The sequence below is a fragment of the Heteronotia binoei genome, chromosome 16 (assembly GCF_032191835.1).
Source record: "Heteronotia binoei isolate CCM8104 ecotype False Entrance Well chromosome 16, APGP_CSIRO_Hbin_v1, whole genome shotgun sequence".
In the NCBI taxonomy this organism is placed as follows: domain Eukaryota; kingdom Metazoa; phylum Chordata; class Lepidosauria; order Squamata; family Gekkonidae; genus Heteronotia; species Heteronotia binoei.
Genome location: NC_083238.1, coordinates 17298828 through 17320472, shown reverse-complemented (window position 1 = coordinate 17320472; position 21645 = coordinate 17298828). Strand labels below are relative to the sequence as shown.

Here is a 21645-nt window from a genome sequence, read left to right as displayed (position 1 = left end):
AGTGCTTCTCACTTGTGCATGTCGCCCCCAATAAATGCTTTTAGAATCATAGAATTGGAAGGGACCTTCAGGGTCATCTAGTCCAACCCCCTGCACAATGCAGGAGCTTCACAAATACCCCCCCCCCACACACACACATCTCCAGTGACCCCTGCTTCATGCCCAGAAGATGGCAAAAACCTCCAGAATCCTTTGTCAAACTCACTTGCAGAAAAATTGCTGATTGATCCCAAAGTGTCAATTAGCATTTCTCTGGGCATGTAAGAAAGGGCCACAAGAACAAAGCACTGATGCAACCCTTTCCTGCCCTCCTTCCCATGATTGGCGTAATTCACAGAATCAGCATTGCTGTCAGATGGCCATCTAGCCTCCGCTTAAAAACTTTGATGGAGAGCGCACCACTTCCCAAGGAAGCCTGTTCCACTGAGGAACCGCTCTGTCAGGAAGTTTAGCCGGAAACTCTTTTGATTTAGTTTCAATCCATTGGTTCTGGTCCGACCTTCTGGAGCAACAGAAAACAGTTCTGCCCCATCCTCTATATTGGCACAAGCAGAGCAAACCAATAGTAGGGAACATGGTCTGTGCAGCGCAGAACCAGCTAAAATATGTAAACTATGACCGACAGAAATATAGCACCTATTTCTACCTACTTTATATTTTTATATCTTTTAATCTCCTATTCTCTTATTTTTATATTTTTAAACTTTATTAATTCATGTAATTGTATTATTTAAACCATTGCTGTCTATTTTAACCGAATCTTGCTTGTCATGTCTGTGAGCCGCCCTGAGCCCGCCTTCTGGTGGGGGAGGGCGGGATATAAAAATAAAATTTGCTTTGCTTTGCTTTGCTTTGCTAAAAACTCAAACCGTGACAAAAAGTCTAATCCTCCAGAAGCAATACAACATTTATAAAGTAGAATAAATGTTAACAATGGCAACATTTACAGTGAATGCTAAATACATACACATAGGAATATTACATAATGCAGCAACACTTCACCATCTTACATGGAGAGCCAGTTTGGTGTAGTGGTTAAGTGTGTGGACTCTTACCTGGGAGAACCGGGTTTGATTCCCCACTCCTCCACTTGCACCTGCTGGCATGGCCTTGGGTCAGCCATAGCTCTGGCAGAGGTTGTCCTTGAAAGGGCAGCTGCTGTGAGAGTCCTCTCAGCCCCACCCACCTCACAGGGTGTCTGTTGTGGGGGTGGGAGATAAAGGAGATTGTGAGCTGCTCTGAGACTCTTTGAGTGGAGGGCTGGATATAAATCCAATATCTTCATCTACCTCACAGGGTGTCTGTTGTGGGGGAGGAAGGGAAAGGAGATTGTGAGCCGCTCTGAGACTCTTCGGAGTGGAGGGCGGGATATAAATCCAATATCTTCATCTTCTTCTTCAGGTAGAGAGAAATAGTCTCAAAAAAGCACTCCAAAACATTATAATCCCGTGTCCCTTTATTATTAGGTGCTTGCTGATTTCTCTGGACTGGAGACTCTTCTCCCAAAGTTGGGGCGCAGAACCCTTGAGCTCGACAATCATTTTGTCTCTTCGTCGAGAACCCTGGTTCGCCCTGCCGTATAGCCTTGTTTAAAAGGTTTACATTCATTTCAAAAAGGAACCAGATAAAGCCTTCACTGTTTTCAAACCAGAGCAGAGCAAAGCAGTGGCATCACGTCATGTGATCTGGACGCTATAAATCTGTTGATTGCAGTCCAAAATTGCGTTGGCCTTTTTAGCCGCATCACACTTCTTCAACATTATTATTTCCTTATCAGGTAGATGCAGATCCAAAAATCAAATTGAAAAAGTACGCATTGGAAGATAAAGCACACAGATAATTCATTGTAGTTGCTTTTAAGTAATGACTGTGCCACTGTATTTAATAGTAAAGTGGCTTGCTGTCTTGCCAAGCATGAAAGCTGCAAAGAAAACCAGGCCACCCCAGACATGGCAGGGATCTCTCCATGGTCTGCGGACTCCTTCAATACGCAGGAAAAATAAAACTTGGTAAATTTAGCCAGATGAACGGGGAACATGAAAAGCCCAGTGATCACTGAATAATTAATATATTTCAGGAGTACAGAATGTTGAAAATCTGTGGGGGGTGGGGAAGAATAAATAGGGCTGAGAAGTAAAAGCTTGTTCAAACCTCTGAGAAATTACAGAATCCAGGGTAGTTTTCCAAATTGTTTTTCCTTCCCGTAGTTCCTTGAGGGTTCTTGGTATTTTTGTGTATTAAGATTGCATTTGAAATGGCTTCATTTAATCAGTTTCATAGTCAGGCCTTGAATTCAGCAGGAGCTCACAGGAGCACAGCTCCTGAACCTTTCTGATGCCCCCTCCCCCCCCCCCAACCTTGTTCATTTAATCGTAGGTGCAGCTGCATAACAATCCCTCGATTAGGAGAGCGGGCAGCCAGCCAGCCAGCCAGCCACCAGGAGCTTTGCCACACAGCTAGCAGCCCTCATTAACCCCTGGAGAGGCCCACGCCACCCTTTTTCACTTCTTATGTGATTTTGGATGGCGAGTGGCTTACTGGCCTTTTGACTGAGGGTGGGGGTGGTCAAGGAGAACCCCAGGTGAGTGAGGTCTGCTTGGGCTGGATCTTTAACCAGCCCAAGCAGGCCTCACTCGCTTGGGGCAGTCCTTTTTTGCGTTGGGTTGCTTTTGGCTGGTGGGCGGGCAGTGTATGCTAATAAGCTATGCTAATGACCTCCACCACCTATTTTTCTACGAAATGACCCGTGTTCATAGTTACAGTCAACCTTTGATAGTTTGGAGGACATCTGCAGTATTTAAGGTCTTAGTGAATCCACTGCAGCGTTAATCCAATCTAAGTTAATTGAAATCAGTGGTCTTAGACTCTGTGTAGATTGTCCTGTCTCGATCTTAGTTGAAAAGGAGAAAGAACAGAGTGACTTTTGTCAAAAACAGATTCTGCATTGTTATACTTAAGTAGTTTTATGGGGCAGTTGCCTTTTCAGTTTTGTACTGTTAGAAGACCCTGGGAAATTTGAAATTGTTCCTCCAGTACTTTGCTTGTCCTGCGTAGCAAATGGTTAAGGTGGTCTCTGTGGCTTTTCCTTAACAACTTCCTTGGATAAAAAATGCATTCTAGTTAGTAGCTGCTTGCAAATAAAGAGAAGCCCAGGCCTGTATCTTAAGGTTTTGAAGGGAAGGGGCAGTGTAGTATTGCAATTCAGTTCTGTAAATCTTTTTTCTGCTTAGTGATGCCAACTGGTGGAAAGGAGAAAATCAAAGAGGGGTAGGATTGTTCCCATCTAATTTTGTGACCTCTAACTTAAATGAGGAGCTTGAGTCGGGTAAGTATGAATTAAACTCTCGGTTCATAAACACTTAAATGATAAAATGTTAGTGCTGCAGAGGAATGTACTGTGAAATTGAACATGTTCAAAGTCACTAAGGATCCCAGAAACAGAATCTGGATCCTTTGATTCACAATGCCTAATTGTGCTCTAATTGCTTAATTGCTGCTACTCAGTGCAAGGGCTCTTGTGTTTTGTGGACAGTAAATTCTCATTCTGTCAGCAGTATGTTACTTTAGGACAAGGCTGAGCCACGCAGGGGTTCACTTAGCTCTAAAGATGTTGCTAAAGATGGGCTGATATGATTCTTAAGTGCTGTGATCAAATAAGTCATAGGGACTATGTCATGGCCTATCTACACTGGCTCCCCGTTTGTTTCTGGGAACAATTCAAGATTTGGGACTTGAAGGACTGCCTACTCCCTCCTTCTCAGTCTTTCAGTAATAAATATGACAATTCCGATGTCTGTTCAATAGCAATAAGAAAAGGAGGGCAGCATTAAGATAGGGATGGGGTAAAAAAAAATGAGAGGGGGAGAGTGGGGAGGGAGAGAGGGAGTCCAACTGATATAGCCAGTGTAGCTGATGGAGCACAGGTTGTATATGTGCTCTTAAAAGGGCCCAGTATGAACTCCCTGGAGACTACTACAATCATCTTTGAAAGTCTTGTTTTGGGTGACCATGCCTTCTGAGGTTAGGCGGGTGGCAACCTGAGAGAGCGCCTTCTCTGTCATACTGCCAAGGTTGTGGAACTCTGTTCCCAAGGAGATTCATCTGCCACCTTCTGTTGCAATCTTCCACCAGTGGGCGAAGACTTTTTGTTTCATTTGGCATTTTCGCCGTGATTCCTCTTTCCTGACTAATGTTTTAATTTTTATGTCTTCGTAAGTATTTTCACTCTGTGTTAAATTTATTTGAATGGCTTGTGTTTTGGGGGAGGGTGACTTTAATGTTTTTTTAAACGTGATTTTATTGTGTACTTTGGTGGCCTTTTATGAGGGCAGAAAGGTAGAATATAACTTTTGTAAATAAGCGAACTATGGTATTGCCATATTAAAGCATTCAAATATTTCTGGTCAGACTCTTCAATGTGAAGAAAAGGAATGACTTCCAACTTGCCATCTGAGATCTAAGCTTAGGGTACACACTGTGTGTGTGTGTTAAAGGATGTTTTTGGATCAGAAGAGTAACGTTTTCCCTGTGCTGTTATATTATTTTTAACTACCATATTTTTCGGTCCATAAGGCGCTCCGGACCATAGGACGCACCTTCCTCCTGGGGGGCGATCCGCTGCCTCTGCCTCCGATCCGGCGCTTCCCCCGCGCCTGCCTGCCTGGCTCCATCTTCTTCAGGCAAGCACTGGGATCGCTCCACGTGGCCCCACCACAAACCCAGTGCTTCACAAGCACCGGCTGCGGAGGGGGCAGCGTGCTTCCTCTTTGTCTGTCTGCCTGGCTCCACCTCTGATGTTTAAAGCAAGCGCTGGGATTGCTCCCTCCGCCCTCCGATCCCAGAGCTTGCTTTAAGCATCAAAGGTGGAGCCAGGCAGACAGACAAGGAGGAAGCACGCTGCCCCCTCCGCAGCCAGCGCTTGCGAAGTGCTGGGTTTGCGGTGGGGCCACGTGCAGCGATCCCAGCGCTTGCCTGAAGAAGATGGAGCCAGGCAGGCAGGCGTGGGGGAAGCGCCGGATCGGAGGCAGAGGCAGCGGATCGCGCCTCCCCCAGGTACGTACCTTCGGACCATAAGACGCACACACTTCCCCCCCACTTTTTTTTGGGGGGGGGGAGTGTGTCTTATGGTCCGAAAAATACGGTACTTTTCAGGCAAGATTGCCGTATAATTAAGATCCATCACAGAGGTACAGTAGTAGGGAGGTGCTTGTGTGCCTTTGGCAGACTCCAGGACTTGATGGTAGGGATGAGTACAAACCTCGTTTTTCAGTTCAGCTTGTGGTTTGTGAGCCACTGAAACTTTAAACCCCTGGGTTTTGCTCCCTGTGGCTTTTTATGGGGAGCAGAAAGCAGGGGTTTCCAAACAGCTGAGCAGCAGGGAGCTCCCTGCCTCTCAGCTCTTTCTCATAAAGACCAGATTCTGCTGTTCACGAGCTGTAATGAAATGCTTCAAAATTTGTGGAAGTTTGTTGTGGTTCTTCAGTTCATGGACATCACTTTGTGAGCCAGAAACCAGTCAAAATTTGTGACGAACTTGAGTTCATTAGCTGGTTTGTGTCATACCATACCAAACCTTTCATGGCATAATAGATTCAGATAAAAATACACAGAATATAAAAATTTAAACATTGGAGATAAAATAAAAATGAAACCGAACTTACAGATGCATTCAGACATGGTCAGAATTAAATTTAAGGATGTCAGCCAGAAATTTTGCCACAGCCTCACTAACCACCCCCTCAGTATCACTCAATAAATAACAACAGGGTGGCAGAATAGAAAAATCTGGAGAAAAAGAAAGCTTGCCAAATAAATCTTTACGGAGGTTATGGTAAAAAGAACAATCAAGCAATATATGCTGGATTGAGTCAGGAGTATTCAATCCACAGGAGCAAAGTCTGTTGGCTAAAGGGACTCGCTGATTTGTGTCCATCTCTAGTTGATGGCATGGTTCGGGCTCTTCCCTAGAGTAGGCAGAGCTGAAAGAGCTACGGGTGGGCTTGGGCCAGCTGTTAGAAGAGTTGCTTTTCCGTTGGCCTCTTGATTCGATCCCAGGCGTCTGCGCTTAGGAAACCTTAGCAGGCTGCATGTTATGAATGTTTTTGAAGGTGACTAGGGAAAAAAAATACTTTTCAGGTCATTTGGAGAAGCTAGTGCAAGAAGACACTCATATTCTCATGTTTCCTTAGCAGCAGCAGTGGATAAACCCTCTTCTCCCGAAAACACTACAGAGGAAATTACAAAAGCTGAGCCTGAACCAGTTTGTATAGATGAGGTATGGTGATTTTGAATACCGCTTTCCTGAAAATACTTTATCCACTCGTTGCGAGATGAAAAATTAACTTCTGTGGACTTGCACGTCGACACCATTTTTGTGAATGCTTGTCTCTTTGTCTTTCAGAGCAAGATGGACAAGGCATTGCAGGTACTTCAGAGTATCGATCCAACAGATCCTAAGCCTGATTCTCCTGATCTTCTGGATTTAGAAGGTAGTATTGGCTTCTGCTTAATATACTGACGGTCGCGTTCCAAGTTGCTGACAAAATGAATTATGAAGAAGTTTGTTGTCTGAAGGAGCGCAGTTTTTAGGCACTTTTCCTTAATACTGAAAAGATAAAAAGTATTTTAATCCTTTGAAAGTAGGTACAACTCACATACAGTGTCTCACACAGTGAATGTACATGCATATTTTGCCACATGGCTGAGACGGCACACTTATACTGAGAAAACTGCAGTCGATTTCTGATTTGCTGTATGCCCGAAAAAGTATGTGATGATCTTATATGGTAATACGTGCAGTTTACCTACACAGAAATGGTGCCCATGTAGAAAGGCATTCACCCATAACAATGATGATGTTCTTTATAAACTGGGATCCTGTGGATATGTTAGAACCAGGATACTCAGTCTTTTTGGCATGCAAGCTACAAATTGACTTGCTTAAACAGTGCCGCTGTTGAATGTGTACATATACATATCCCTGTGTCCTCCAGAGCAGTTTTGCCTTCACTCTTCTGAGTTGGGGAGTGGGCAGGAGTGCCAGTCTAATTCTTTGTTGTAGCCAGTTATGTAGGCTTTCTTCATTTTACTTAGGTGCCCTACATAGCCTTACTGTACCACTTACGACATTCATGAAAGCTAGTGTGGTGTAGTGGTTAAGAGTGGAGGACTCAAATCTAGAAAACCGGGTTTGATTCCCCACTCCTTCACACGAGGCCCGCTTGGGTGACTTTGGGCTAGTCATGGTTCTCTCAACTCTCTCAGCCTTGTGTACCTCACAAGGTGACAGTTGTGGGGAAGGGAATGCAATTGTAAGCCACTTTGAGACTCCTTAAGGTAGAGAAAAGCAGGATATAAAAGCCAACTCTTCTTTGATTGACATTTTTTTTTTATTTCCTCTGTCAGATAAGAACAGCCATAAATGCTGCTTGTTGTAATAGCTTGGACTTCTGCTAATAAACACACAAAAAATTACCGTATTTTTCGCACCATAAGGCGCTCCGGAGGATAGGACGCACCTTCCTCCTGGGGGGCGATCCACTGGCTCTACCTCCGAACAGGCGCTTCCCCCGCGCCTGCCTGCCTGGCTCCAGCTTCTTCGGGCAAGCGCTGGGATCGCTCCACGTGGCCCCAGTGCTTTGCGAGCGCCGGCTGCGGAGGGGGCAGCGTGCTTCCTTCTTGCCTGTATGCCTAGCTTCAGCTGTGATGTTTAAAGCAAGCACTGGGATCGCTCCCTCCCCCCTCCGATCCCAGCGCTTGCTTTAAACATCACAGCTGAAGCTAGGCACACAGGCAAGGAGAAAGCACCCGCCCCCTCCGCAAACCCAGCACTTTCCGAGTGCCGGCTGTGGAGAGGGCAGCGTGCTTCCTCTGTGCCTGTCTGCCTAGCTTCAGCTGTGATGTTTAAAGCAAGTGCTGGGATCGGAGGAGGGAGGGAGCGATCCCAGTGCTTGCTTTAAACATCACAGCTGAAGCTAGGCATACAGGCAAGAAGGAAGCACGCTGCCCCCTCCGCAGCCGGCGCTTGCGAAGCGCTGGGGCCACGTGGAGCGATCCCAGCGCTTGCCTGAAGAAGATGGAGGCAGGCGCGGGGGAAGCGCCGGATCGGAGGAAGAGGCAGCGGATCGCCCCCCAGGAGGAAGGTGCGTCCTATCCTCCGGAGCGCCTTATGGTGCGAAAAATACGGTAATTTTTTGTGTGTTTATTAGCAGAAGTCCAAGCTATTACAACAAGCAGCATTTATGGCTGTTCTTAACTGACAGAGGAAATAAAAAAAAATGTAGGACCAATATTCTTTGCTGTCAATCAAAGAAGAGTTGGCTTTTATATCCTGCTTTTCTCTATTTTTAGCCATTATTTATCCTGCTTTTCTCTATTTTTAGCCAGTATTTTTAGCCATTATTGTACCGTATTATATCTCAGAAATTGTCCAAGGAAGTACAAAGCTTATTTATCATTTTCATCAAAGCATTCTTTTGTGCGACATGACGGACATGCATGAAGTTCTTACTAGATATGGGCATGAACCAAACCACCAATTGCAATTTGTGCATGAATTGGGTTGATTCATAATTTGTTCCAGATCAGTGCTTCACTTGGTTTGTTTTTGTGGTTCGTTTCCCCAGACATTCTGATGCTGATTCAATCAATTCCTAGACAATGCTAGGGGTGGACTTCTGAGAGCCCTAGAATCACCCATAGAAGTTGTCCGTAGCTTGATTGGCAGCTCCGGGAGCTTGTCATTTTGCAGCATGCAGAATTGTGAGAGCTGAAGCTGAGCTTTCCTGAGGGCACCTGCTTTGGGGGGCTATAACTTGGACATTCGAAGTTCAATCTTTGCCAAACTTGGAGGGTGGGTGGAGGGAAGACTCCTGCTGAGTTTTGCACCTCCCGAACCAAACGAACCAATGAAATACAAACTGGGTCAGAAATCAAATGAATCACAAAACGAACCACCATTTTCCTTGGTTTGTGCCCATCCATAGTTTCTTACTATTGTTTGTCTATATGTAAACTTAACTTTACAGCATTCAGTGATGATGGATGAATTCACTTCTTAACCAGTTGCTTTTTATGCTGGCTGCAATATTCGATTAAACGCAGCATTTTGTTTTTTAAAATTCTAAATCAAAGAAAGTCACATATATCATCTGACAATCATGGAAGTTTGCATTCCTGCGCTGTATAAACATAGGAAAGATTTGGACAGTTGTATCCAATTTGACTTTCACCGGTTTCTCTTTTCATTTGATCATTTTATACCCATCCATTATTGGTAATGTGGTTCTTGTTTTCCACTGTTTTCCAAGTAGATACCACACAGATTTGTGCTGTAACTCATATCATCTATATCCCTGGGTTTTTACAAACCCTGACAAAAATATCTTTGGCTCCCACAGCAATTCATAGCCAATAGTATCCTTAATCTCTTAATTTGTTTCCAAAAAAGGTACTGCTGTTGAACAGTTGCATATATATGCTTTAAATCTACATTAGGGGGTTGACAATGTTGATAATCCACAATATGTAAATATATTCCAATTTATAAGGTATTAAATACCACTTTTGGAGGTTATAAAAATGTTCTTTCATAGACATATTTTTCTTCAATTCCAAGGCACATTATCTCAGGTCCATTCACATTCTTTTCATATAATAGTTCCTCCTAGGTCATCTTCCCATTTACTCTTAACTACTATTTCTTTATTCTGCAGGTGGGAAAAAATATATATGGTTTAATCTGTCCTTTTGCAAATGACAACTAGCAACAATACAAACTCGGTTTTGCTTTGCTTTCCCCAACCCTTATTCAGTATTGTTTGTGCAGTATCCTTAAATGAAAATATTAAAATAGGATGGAAAAAAAGTATTACCTGCCCTATCTGGCACTTCCTTATAAGATAATTTCATTGCTACCTCCAACCAATCCCTTCCCCTCATTGATTTTAATTTAGACCAATATGCTGTATTTCCAAAGAATCCCAAAGTAAAGAATTTCTGATTATAAACCCTATTAAAGTGATAGCGCTTGGTTTAAATGGAGTTTATTAAAGCACTCGTGGGATTATGAGACATAGGGGAGAAATTAGGGTAGGGTTAGAGTTTTGTTGTATGTCACGACAGCTAAGGTAACCAGGGTTACCTCTGTGTTTATTTATATAGTAAAGCAATTTTGTCTTTAACAAGTTTACGAGAAACTGTGGTGAAGGTATGATTAGATTTTGTGATAACAATAACTAGAAAATATAATCATTAAAACACAAAATCCCTCCACTGAAAAATTAGTCTGGCTTCTAAATTTTTGGGATCGCTTGCTGAGCTAAAGAAAATACGCACGCTGCATATCAAGTGTTTACATCATTTACAGTTACCTCTTAAGGCTGCTTTCATTCTAAATTGAACCACTAGTGATGAGAGAGGTGACCATCAAAGTATATTAAATAAGCGTAGGTTTGCATTCAGCTATTCCAGTGGAGAAATCATTTGTGGAATGGTTACAGGGTTCAGTTCCATGTTTGATCCACATACGCTTGGGTAAATAGTAACATTTTTATTATTTGTATGTATTTTCAGATATCTGTCAACAGATGAGTCCCATGATAGATGAAAAACTAGAAGAAATTGATAGGTAAAAATTGTATTTTGCAAATAAAATTAGCATGTAATGTGTATTCCGCTCGTGCTTCATCCCATGACATCAAGGGTGCACAAAGCTCCCATGTTTTTCTTACATTCTCGTCGTCTTCCTTGATTATTAGATAAAATCAAGAAATAGAGCTTTGCTGTGCAAAGATATGTACATGTAGAAAAAAGGAGGAACAGTTCAAGCTGCAAAGAGATCAGAACGAACAACTATTTGCAAGTTTGGTGGAACTTTTTTTTGTAGAATAGCTTGAGCCTAGTCATTGTTGGCTGGATGTTATGATTTGCAAGTGGAACTCTGCTCATGAAATATAATGTTGCTGTTGTAGTCTCCTGGGTTCCTGAAACTTTATCCTGAGAGTTCAGGATCCCTCTCCCCCACACCATAGCACTTGTCCTAAAACGGCAGTCTACAGAGTGGCAGATTGGCAAAAAAATCTCTATTCCAGCAGCAGTGTCTAAGATTTTCACCCTTTTAGTATTTCAGATGTCTCTGCGCGTGTCAGGTTTGGTTGAATATTGGCTATAAGCGTAACAGTGGTTTTCTGTCTTCAGTAGGACTAATAAGGGCTAGGAATGTGCCTGTCAAGAAGTTTGGTTTGCTCAAAATGGATTCTGTTTCAAAAGTTTGGTCAGGCTGTTTTTTGCGGCCTGCTTTCAGGTTTTCTGCGGAGACTCAACTTGAATGCTGGGAAGAGCACAGACTGACCTTGTACAGAGTGATAGGGCCAGCTGTGCCTTTGCTTTGGGTCATCTGCCCTGTACAGTTAGGCACCTGCGTGAGAGTAAAGTTGTTTGACTGCAGGCAGACTCTTCTGCCTTCTCACAGGGCCAGAAACTATTAGGTCATCAGGTCAATCATTGGATTACATGTTTGACCCTAGGAAATTGCTCAGAGCCCTGATTGGGGCAAAGGCCTAGCAACATTCTGGACTCTTAGCAGTAAAGGAAGCAACCTAAACCTCGTTCTTTAGCTTGGAAGGTGTCTACGTGCTGTCACGGCTTGTTGGCATGTCCTGGCTCATCTCAGCCATTTTTGGACTTAGCTCGCTGAAGCCAAACCTGCACTGGCTTGCTGAACTCTGGAGAAGAGTTGCCTTGAAACCTGCAGCCAGAAGGGCAACGTCTTGTCCTCGCGAACCTTTGTTTTTAAAGTATTTTAGTTAGCGACTAAATATTTAAAGTATTCTTTGCACCTTTAATAAAATATATTTTAAAATTCACAATTCTTCGTCTCCGCAGCTGCCCGTAGAAATCTAGTGCCTCAGACTGGCAGACCACTAACTAAAAACTTAACTCTCGTGAATTCCTACTGGGAGTCCACCTTGCAGGGAGGAATTCTTAGTCATTCCCAAGAAGGTCAGGAGTGGGTCCCTTTGGCTCCTATCTGGACGGCAGAAGAGGGGACTGGTGGCAGCTACCAGATTTGAGGTGCAAGCAGGTGTTTGTAATTTGTTCACTTGCCTCTTTGAACCCAAAGGTCACTTGACTCAGGCTAGCCTGGATGATCTTTGTGGCAGTGACCCCCTCCCCAGGATCATCTTGCTAATTTGTAAACTGGGAATCAAGATTCAGAGGTATTGCAGAGTTTTCAGTCAAGTCTTCCTGCACAGCCTTACTTCTCTGGATGCTGTGCACGTGTGCGTATATGCATGCACGTGTGTAGAATTGCCATATAGCCTAGGAAATTTAAGAACTGGATAAAGATACAGGTGTGCTGAATTTTAGTGCATGGACAAATATATGATGACCGCAATCACTTTTTTTTTTTTTAATTAGGAAGCATTCAGAACTGTCTGAACTAAATGTTAAAGTGCTCGAAGCCCTGGAGCTGTACAACAAACTAATGAATGAAGCTCCTATGTATTCCACATACTCAAAGATGCATTCATCCACACACTATCCGCCCTCAACAGCTGGTGTTCCAGTGCAGGTCAGTGGTCTTCTCTATTTCTAACCCCCCCCCCCCCCCCCCAATTAGGAGCAATCCAGCAAATGTTCTCCTCTTAAGAATGATTGAGTATCTGTGAGAGCAGATTTCATAGCTGGGCTGTAAACAACTTGAGCTTTCCATATGGATCCTGAAATCTTACTGCGTGAAATGTCAACATATGCTTGGAACAAAGCAGCATTGATTGCTGTTATCACTTTCTCCCACGAAATGCAGCTCTTAACCTCTACCATGTCAGTTAATAGAGGCTGGAGAACATTTTTGTGTGTAATCCTCTTTACCAAGGGAATTTTTCAGATAAGTATGCTTCTGCTATAGCCACACATATCAAAACATGAATAAATAGACTGACTGGTGGCACCCTCGTCACACTTTAAACTGCCCAGTTGTAAGACGTGGAAAAATAAGTAAGGCAGTTAACTACAGCATCACAATTGGTGACATATCAGTATTTGCCAGTGAAGACAGATACAGCCTCTCGCATCTTTTTTAGCTAGATTGTTGACATTTATATCCAAGAATCTGATTTAAATATATGTTTAAAAATGCTCAGGAGGACAAGTACTGTACTTCCAAATGAAGTCGAACTCCTTTTGGTTTTTATTTCCATGATTCCTCAAAACAGCAAGTTCTTTGTGCACAAAATTAAATAACTTTGAGATTCTTCTAAAAGCAAGCATTCCTATTTATTTAAGCAAAAAGGGTGGGGAGGAGAAGAGAATTTGCAGGCAGTAATTAAAAAAAAAAGGCAAATGTGACTGCATGTATTAGTTAGGTTTTACATAATCGGTGCAAAAAGAATAGTTACTATGGAAACTGCCACATCAAAGATGATGCATTTAGCCATAATGCCTTGCTGTGAACTCTCAGCGATGATGAAAGATTATATTTGGGGGTGTAAAGTAAATTATGAGTATTAGACATCTGGAGGTCTAATATTCTTTGTACTTAAAGATAATGCTTCCTGGTTTAGGATTAATAGCTATGGTTGCACAGTATTACTTAAATTCTGCTATATAACATTGAATTCTGATGAAAATTAGTTTTCTGGTAGGGATGCTTACTGCACTTACATTGAAACATTTCCTTCTGTGTTGATGTGGCTTACCTGCACAGAAATATTATCCCAACAGAAAGTGACTAAGGATGATTTATCCCCACCCATAGCAAACACGATGTTCTTTGTACACTGGCATCCTGTGAAGATGGAATCTTGTTAGAACCAAGATGTTCAGTCTTTTGGGCAAGTGTGCTGCAAATTGAGAACACACGGGGCTTGAATTCAGCAGGAGCTCACAGGAGCACAGCTCCTGAATATCCAGCCAGGGTCTGCATGCAGTGAGGAGTTCTCTCCCCACTGCACACAGATCTCGGGGCATATGCAAATGAGATATCCTACTGAGCTCCTGTACCTTTTTTTCTACAAAATGATCCCTGAGTGCACAATACAATGCCATTACAGCATATGTGCAGAGCCAGTGCTACCAAATAGGCCAGGTAGGCGACCACCTACGGCACCATCTGACCACGAGTGGCAGGTGCCCCCTCCCTAGATGCTGCCTGGAACCTGGCTGTCGAGTGGTGAGCGGGTGACAGGGCCTGCCACCTGCTTATGTTCCTCATGTTACTGGCCGTGTACACTGCCACCTTCCTCACTGTCCTCCACCACCCCACCACCCTCACCGCCACCAGCCACTTCCTTGGCCCACCTGCTGCCATCTGGCTCCTCAGTGCCACCGTCACCCTGCCCCAGATACCTCTGACAGCCTGTGGAAGGGAGGGCAGAGGAAGGGACCTGAGAACTCGATGGCAGGGGCTGCTGCATCAGAGGAAGAGGAGGACTCTTCTCTCTCTGGAGGAGGAGCTGTTCTCTCTCTCTCTGTGCCTCCCAGCCACAGCTCTTCCTCTTGCACATGGTGACAGTGGGCGCCCTGCTGCAGACCTTCACCCCAAGGCAAAAAAAAAAACGGGATTTCCCTCTTCTCCCCTGCCAGAGGATCATTTGAATCCCGGCTGCCAAAAGCAACTCACAAGGGAAATGGCTGCCTCTCCATGTTCCCCCCGTCCCATCCCAAGTTTCTTTCAGCAGTTGCTTTCCAGGAACGGGGGAGGGGGGGGTTGCTGGCCTCCAAGGAAACCTGCCAAGCACTTCTTACCCGGAGCAGAGGGGAAAACTTTTGGGCAGTGTCTCTGTGGCCTGCATGTGGTGTGGAAGGGGGAAGGATGGTGACAAGGCAGCTGACAGCAGACTCGGGGTCCCCCAGGGAGGTGGGAGGTTTCTTGGGGGAGAAGGATTTTGGGTTGGTCCGGTGTTCTTTGCCCTTCCTGGTGGCTGCAGAAGTTCCAGGCTCCCAGCTCCAAGCACCTCCTTGGCATCCCCCCACAGCTGCCTCGCTTTGCCCAGTCTCACCCAGGGGGCAGTTCAGGAGCCCTGCCATCCTGTCTTTCCCAGGCTCTGGCTCTGGCCACAGGAAGGCCTTCCTTCCTTCCTTCCTTCCTTCCTTCCTTCCTTCCTTCCTTCCTTCCTTCCTTCCTTCCTTCCTTCCTTCCTTCCTTCCTTCCTTCCTTCCTTCCTCCCTCCCTCCCTCCCTCCCTCCCTCCCTCCCTCCCTCCCTCCCTCCCTCCTCATGCTGGGTGCGGATGCTGGCCCTCAGGACCCAGCTGTTCCCAGCCCCCTTTGCTGCCTGCGTAGCCTGGCCAGCTGCGTGCTGCCATGGAGCCACAAGGACTGGATCTCACTCGCTGGCAGGTACTGGCTGGCACCGGCAGGGGGCAGCTGTGGTGGGGCCCCGGCCTGGCTTTGCCCACAGGTGGGGGGGAGGAAGGGTGCAAGTGGCAGAGCAGGAAGTCAGGGGCGGGGGACTGTCCGCGCAGGGGGAGGCCGGTGGGTGGCAAAAAGCTTGCATCAACCTTATATGCACATATAAACCCCAAATGCTTCGGTGTAATTTTGCCTTTAGTCTTCCTGTTTTAGGATTAGTTGTCTCAGCCTTCCATCCTTCCGAGGTCAGTAAAATGGGGGGGAAGCGTAGACGACCGGGGAAGGCAGTGGCAAACCACCCCGTAAAAAGTCTGCCGTGAAAACGTTGTGAAAGCAACGTCAGCCCAGAGTCGGAAACGACTGGTGCTTGCACGGGGGGACCTTTCCTTTTCCTTTAGGATTAGCGAGTGTGGTTGCGAAACACTATTTAAATTTCGCTTTGTGTAACTGAATCCTGATGAAAAATCAGTTTTCTGGTAGGCGTGCATGACTGCACACGTGTCGAGACTTCTTTGATTCCTTCCACGTGCCTTTCCTTCATTACAGAAAGTATAAGCAGCACTTTCAAAGTGTATGTTGAATAATGAATCAGTGTAATTCAGGCACGATGGATTAGTATTTTAAAAATTATTCTCCTAGCAAAAATCAGGCTTTTGTAGAGAGGCTTTTTGCAGAATTCAAACAGTTTTGACGAAAAGGGGGTTGGACACAGTGGTCTGATCCAAATGTATGTGCTGATGGAAGAGAAGGATGATTTCACTTTATTCCCCTTTCCATCCATCAGACTTCTTGAATCAGTGGATGGAGATTTTTCTGGTGTGCTTTGTTTGGCATTTCCTCAGTGATCCCTCCTCTATGCCCCGTGGTGGACGTGTTAGACATATGGCCCATGCAGGGCTCTTATCCAGCCCATGAGCAACTGGGGGGAAACGAGTCCAAATATGGATCCGAAGGGCCTTTATTAGGGTATTATACACCCTGCTGAAGTTCCTTTCCCAAATGCAGGCCCTCCCCAGGGTCTCCTGCCCTGATCTCCAGGGATTATCCAGCCCAAAGTTGGCAACCGTAAGGAGTGAGGAGAACTTGTTTGGCCCCAGGTTCTGCTGAGGAAGTGTATGAGTCACAGTCAGTCGTAAAATATCTCCGGTACCTGGCATTAGATTTTACGGCGCACACGGCGTGATCCAGCAAGGTGACGTTTATGTTAGATCCGGCCATCAGATCGGATGAGTTTGACACCTCTGCCCTATATGTTAATTGCTGACGCTTGTGTTTTTATATATGTATTCTTCTGTTGGGTTTAATTGGTTTTATGATATATCATTATAATAACGTTCTACTTTTAATTATTAGCTATCTTGATTGCTCTGATTGGGCAGAAAGGGGAGGAGGAGAACAGGAAAGAACCGCATCCATACATGCCCCATAGTATCCAAACTGGTATTTGATTAATTTATTTGTGACGCTGCTCCTCAGTACATCTGCTCTACTTTCTAAGATCTCCTAAACTGAATGGCAGCGTAGAGTCTTTGTTGTAATAGGCAAGAAACAGAAAAGTTACTTCTTCCTTACACTGTAAGTTAACACAGGAAATAGAAAGTCTTTTATTTGTTAGCAGCAATTTGAATTCTAGGCTTTCTGATGCTCATCGTATCAGGTAAAATACCTGGAATTTGAGTTAGTATTCTGTTTTCAGGGTGAGAAAGCAATTTCTTTACCCTTAGAGAAATACATTTAAGAACATAAGAGAAGCCATGTTAGATCAGGCCAATGGCCCATCCAGTCCAACACTCTGTGTCACACAGTGGCAAATTTTTTTTATGGCTAATAGCCACTGATGGACCTCTGCTCCATATTTTTATCTAAACCCCTCTTGAAGGTGGCTATGCTCCCATTAGTCCTTGGGGCCTACCCAGTGAAATTCTTCACAAACTTTGAACATATGTAATTCTGCTTTCTAAAAAAGTAGCTATGTTATTTATTTGATAGTACATATAAGACCCTTCCACCGCCCCTTCATCTGAATGATCAGTCATGCAGTTTATTTTGTTTTGTTCTTCTATTATAGCCATATCCCATCCATGCTCATAGTGGGAGCTATTTGGTTCATGGTGTCCCTCAAGGCTACAATCCCGGCAATGATCAGATTGGACAGCTGAGGTCCTTGCCGCCAACTATAAATTCTTCAGTAGCATCTCAGCCTGCTCAGACAGCTTATCTAAGGTATTTCTTCAGCAAAATCGCATTAATGAAATGTCTCATTCGTTCAAATTCGCCCTTTAATAACAGAAATGTGTTTAGTGAAGAGCAGAAAAGAGAGTATAGTTTTCTCCAATCCCTCTCTTTACTCATGCTGTACCCCACCACCGTGAAGGGGTGGGTGGGGGTGGGAGAGGCAGCAGGAGGAGACTGGATTCAGGGGCACTGCTCTGCTGACAGGAAATGGAATCAGAGGCAAATGTTAAATAATACTTCAGTGCTTTGAATGGCTTATTTCATTGTTTAGAAGTTAATCTTTCGAGTTGGCATCCCTTTTGTATGTTGGCTAATGGTTTTTGTTTGTGTTTCAGCACTGGTCTAGATTCTGTGTCCAGCCCTGCTTACGTGAGCCAGAATGCTTGCCTTCCACCAGCTAGAACGGTCCCTTATACCCAACCAATGAGCCTGCCTATGGATATGCTACCCTACCAGAACACTCCTTCTAGTTTGCCTCAAGGAACGTGCTACCCAGCAGTTCCAGTTCATTCACTTCCGCAGCAACAAACAAATTACCACCAACAGCCTCTCCTGTGAAAATGCAGAGTCTGTTCCTGAAAACTATCTGATGTTGCTGACCCTTGTCATTTAAATTGCCCTTCATTGAGCTAAAAGGATACTTCTGCTCAAGGGAAAAGACAACCAAGCAGTTTCAAAGCAAAACTTAATTCAAGTTTAACTGTTTTTTTCTGCATAGCTTTTTCAGCAAGGTGAGCTGCTAATGTTTTGGGTTTTTTCCCCCCTTTTTCAGATATGGCCTTTAAACCTTGGCTGTGTAGTGTTCTGTCTCCCCTTCTCCCTATTTACAATTAAGCCTCCATAAAAGTAAATTTCCTTTTCATAAGAGGGGAGAGTGGAAAGCAAGTTTATTTATGCAGCTCTTCCTGGTTGTTCTTTCCAGGCTTTATTAATACTGTCATTTTTATGGAACCTTTAAATTTCAAGTGTTGTCCTGAAACCCAGTTTATTTAGATCATTTGCTTTCCTCAGTTTGCACCCTCATCTTAACAGATTGCTTTTTTATGATTGTGCAATAAAGCTGTTGTGAACTTGGGAGAAGGAAATCTTGACTGACAGAGGAAGTTAATAGCCTTTCTGACTTTGGCCAGCTTGGATTGCTCATTTTTCATTCCTCTGGAAGCTAGCACTGTTTATTCTGCAGAGTCCTCTTTATTCCCAGTCTAACGGAAGAGAGGGTCTTGGGGAGTGCTTCTTCCCTTCCCCACCCCCTTTTAATTCCCAAGGCCAAGCTGCCCTAATGAAACGGAATCTTCTGCACTTTTCTCTCTCTCTCAGCTTTCCTCTCACTTCATCACATGAAAGAGCAGTTTGTGCCTGCATCATGGGTTAATCGTAGCGGACACCCGCAAGTAGAGGTCTTTTTGGCTTTAAGTATCAAATACGTGCTGAGCAGGACAGGAATTTAGATGACTATCCACGTAGTTTGAACAGCTGAAGCGTTGAGGTGCCTGGTTTCCTTTCCTAATAGAGAACAGTCAAAGGAAAGAGTCTGTGTTCTTTTATCTTTGAGTGTTCCTTCTTTCCTTTCTGCCCATTTTCTTATTGACTTTTGTACCGCTATCTTCATACACGCATTTAATACTTGCGGATAACTAATCTGTAGTCTTGGATGGGGGTAAGCAATGTGGGGGAGGAGGGGGGGGTGGAGATACAAAAACTATTTAGATGAGCAAAGGACCGTGATTAAACGTGTAGCAATCTAAAGATCTTTATACGCTGGTGACTGAATATATGTTGTCTGCCCTACGAACATGTGTTAACTTTGTAGTGAGGAAAAATGTGTGTTCAAATCAAAATTGTCTGTTCAGTGGCTCTTTGACTTCCTATACCGGTGCTAACATGAGACTGTACAGAAGTGTGAGCATGGTCAGATGAAGATTTATATTGGACCAACGTATGCCTATGACTCTTAAAAAAAAAAAGTTCTGAAAATCAACCTGTGGGCATCTGTCTATGCCCAGTCCAGAAAACAAAAGATGCTTAAGACTTACTTTCTTTGTGGTACTATCTTTCCTTTTTCTGCCAGTGATGATCTAGAGCGGCTGAATGGGACAGATATATGAATGATTTCTTTATTTAAAACTGAGAATTCATTTTGAAGGGTGCTCTTGAGGAAATTTATTTAGAGCAAGGGTTGTCTCTTTTTTTCCCCGTCAGCTTGAACATTTTATAAACAAATTGACTTTTGGAAAAAGTGTATAGCTTCTTGTTTGTCAGTACACGGGGTAATCAGAGTTTTTATGATTCACACAATCTTTGATACTACATGAAGTAGTGCCCAATATCTAACTGATGTTGAGTTGAAACAACCTTTTTCCATTGTATTTTGATCTATATATATAAAATATATATAAATAGTGTGTGTGTGTGTATATATATATATTCACTTATCTGAGACTTTATATACAACTACATATGTATATTCATTCTCTAAAAATCACTGAAATTTTATATGTAGCTGCATTTGGCATTATTGCTAGTTGCTGTAACCTTACAATGCGTTTCTGCAAGTTGTAAATATGTACAAATTTTGATGTTGAGACTGTGTATTTAGTGTTTTGGTGTCGATTGGATCATCTCTATCCCTCTTCCCTTTTCTAGACCACATCATTATTTATTGCTAAGGTGTGTTCATAGTTACGCTGCCAAAGGAACTCACAAAAGATTTCCGTAGTTGGGGCCCTAACTCCATTGAAATCGGTGAAAATGAAGTCATTGACCTGAGTGGAGTTGAGAACGTGCTTCAGGCTTTATACCTATTTTTATATCAAAAGTAAACAGTAATTTTTTTCCCATTTAAATTAATTGTTTAAATAGAAATTCTGCGGGATGTTTCATGGCCGTCTCAAGCAGGGCATGCTTTTTGTTTGCAGATAAGTTACTACCTTAAATTGTACAAAAGCTAATCCCTTCTCCTTTCCACTCAGACGTTGCGCATGAGAATGTTCAGTCTCCCCAGTTCAGCTATTTTAAGAGCGAACCATTTTGAGTTGTCAAAGGCCTTGATACCTATGAAGTCTATTTAGGATCCTTCTCTCAGTGTTATGAACAACCTACGTGTTTTTGTGTGTTGACCTGCTTATGTTTGTTGGCTTCTGGAATTGTCTGACAAAGGGCTACCAGTTAAGGGGTGGCGGCGTCATGCTATTTCTGAGGGTTTTTTCTGCTGAATCCTTCCCCCCCCCTTTTTTTTAATCTGCATCGTTCAAATCTCAAGACAAACGTGTCACAATGTTAAATATAGGCAGGTTTCATTACAGTAAATGTAGTGTGTAAAAGACTTTCCCCTTGGAATAGTCTTAATTTCTGTTTGAGACAAATGTGCATGAAACTGGATTAAGTTATTTTGCTTTTGAGCTAATTGGTGGAAGGAAAGAAGAGTACTGCTGAGTGCTGGAATGTCTCCTTAAGGACTTTCTGCGTGCTGTAGAAACTCCTGCCATGGTTGCTTGTCGAAGTTCAAACTACAAAATGAATAATTTTCTACAACAAAACCGGCTTGGCTGTTTTTATACATGCTGCTATCTTCAGGTAATGCAGAGTTATTAACAGTTTGGGATCTGATCATATGAAAATCCACCCAGCCCTTGCCTACATGTTTGCGCAGATTGGTGCAAATAAAACTTATTTAACAAAAATATCAGTAGTGTCTTTTTTTAAAAAAACAACAACACACACACGTGTCAGTCGTGGATATTTTCATAGAGCTAAAGGTGTTAAAAGCTCTATTTGCAACTCTTCATTGTGTCATCTCCTCCCTGTAGCCACAAAAACATTGGAAATGGGTCAGTGGACCTCTGGCCTTTTGAGTTTCACCTTACCCCCACATACTTTGGTACCACAGAATCCTGATTTCTGCATTTAGTGCCATCTTGTGCTCGAGCAGCTTAAGTGCAGCGTCACAGTTGGCTGAGGAGGAGACAAACTAGTGCTGTACCCAGTGTGCCTAACCTTGTGCAGAATGTCTCGGTCAGGTGAGGTGATTGGCACAAACCTCTTGTCCAGGAGGAACTCT

The 21645-nt window shown here is 43.7% G+C and overlaps 1 protein-coding gene across 3 annotated transcripts in view; it reads left to right on the top strand.

Moving 5' to 3' along the window:
* STAM2 (signal transducing adaptor molecule 2) overlaps window positions 1-21268 on the top strand; it is a 43128-nt gene extending 21860 nt beyond the window's left edge. For 2 of the 3 annotated variants that reach the window (XM_060256984.1, XM_060256981.1), the window contains exons 8-14: window positions 3231-3325; window positions 6189-6274; window positions 6401-6488; window positions 10573-10627; window positions 12421-12574; window positions 17422-17576; window positions 17924-21268. In XM_060256984.1, the coding sequence (XP_060112967.1) occupies window positions 3231-3325; window positions 6189-6274; window positions 6401-6488; window positions 10573-10627; window positions 12421-12574; window positions 17422-17576; window positions 17924-18146 (856 nt within the window). In that variant the 3' untranslated portion in view covers window positions 18147-21268. The remainder of the gene's footprint in view (window positions 1-3230; window positions 3326-6188; window positions 6275-6400; window positions 6489-10572; window positions 10628-12420; window positions 12575-17421; window positions 17577-17923) is intronic. The other variant, XM_060256983.1, reaches the window with a different exon arrangement.
* Window positions 21269-21645: the final 377 nt, after the last annotated feature.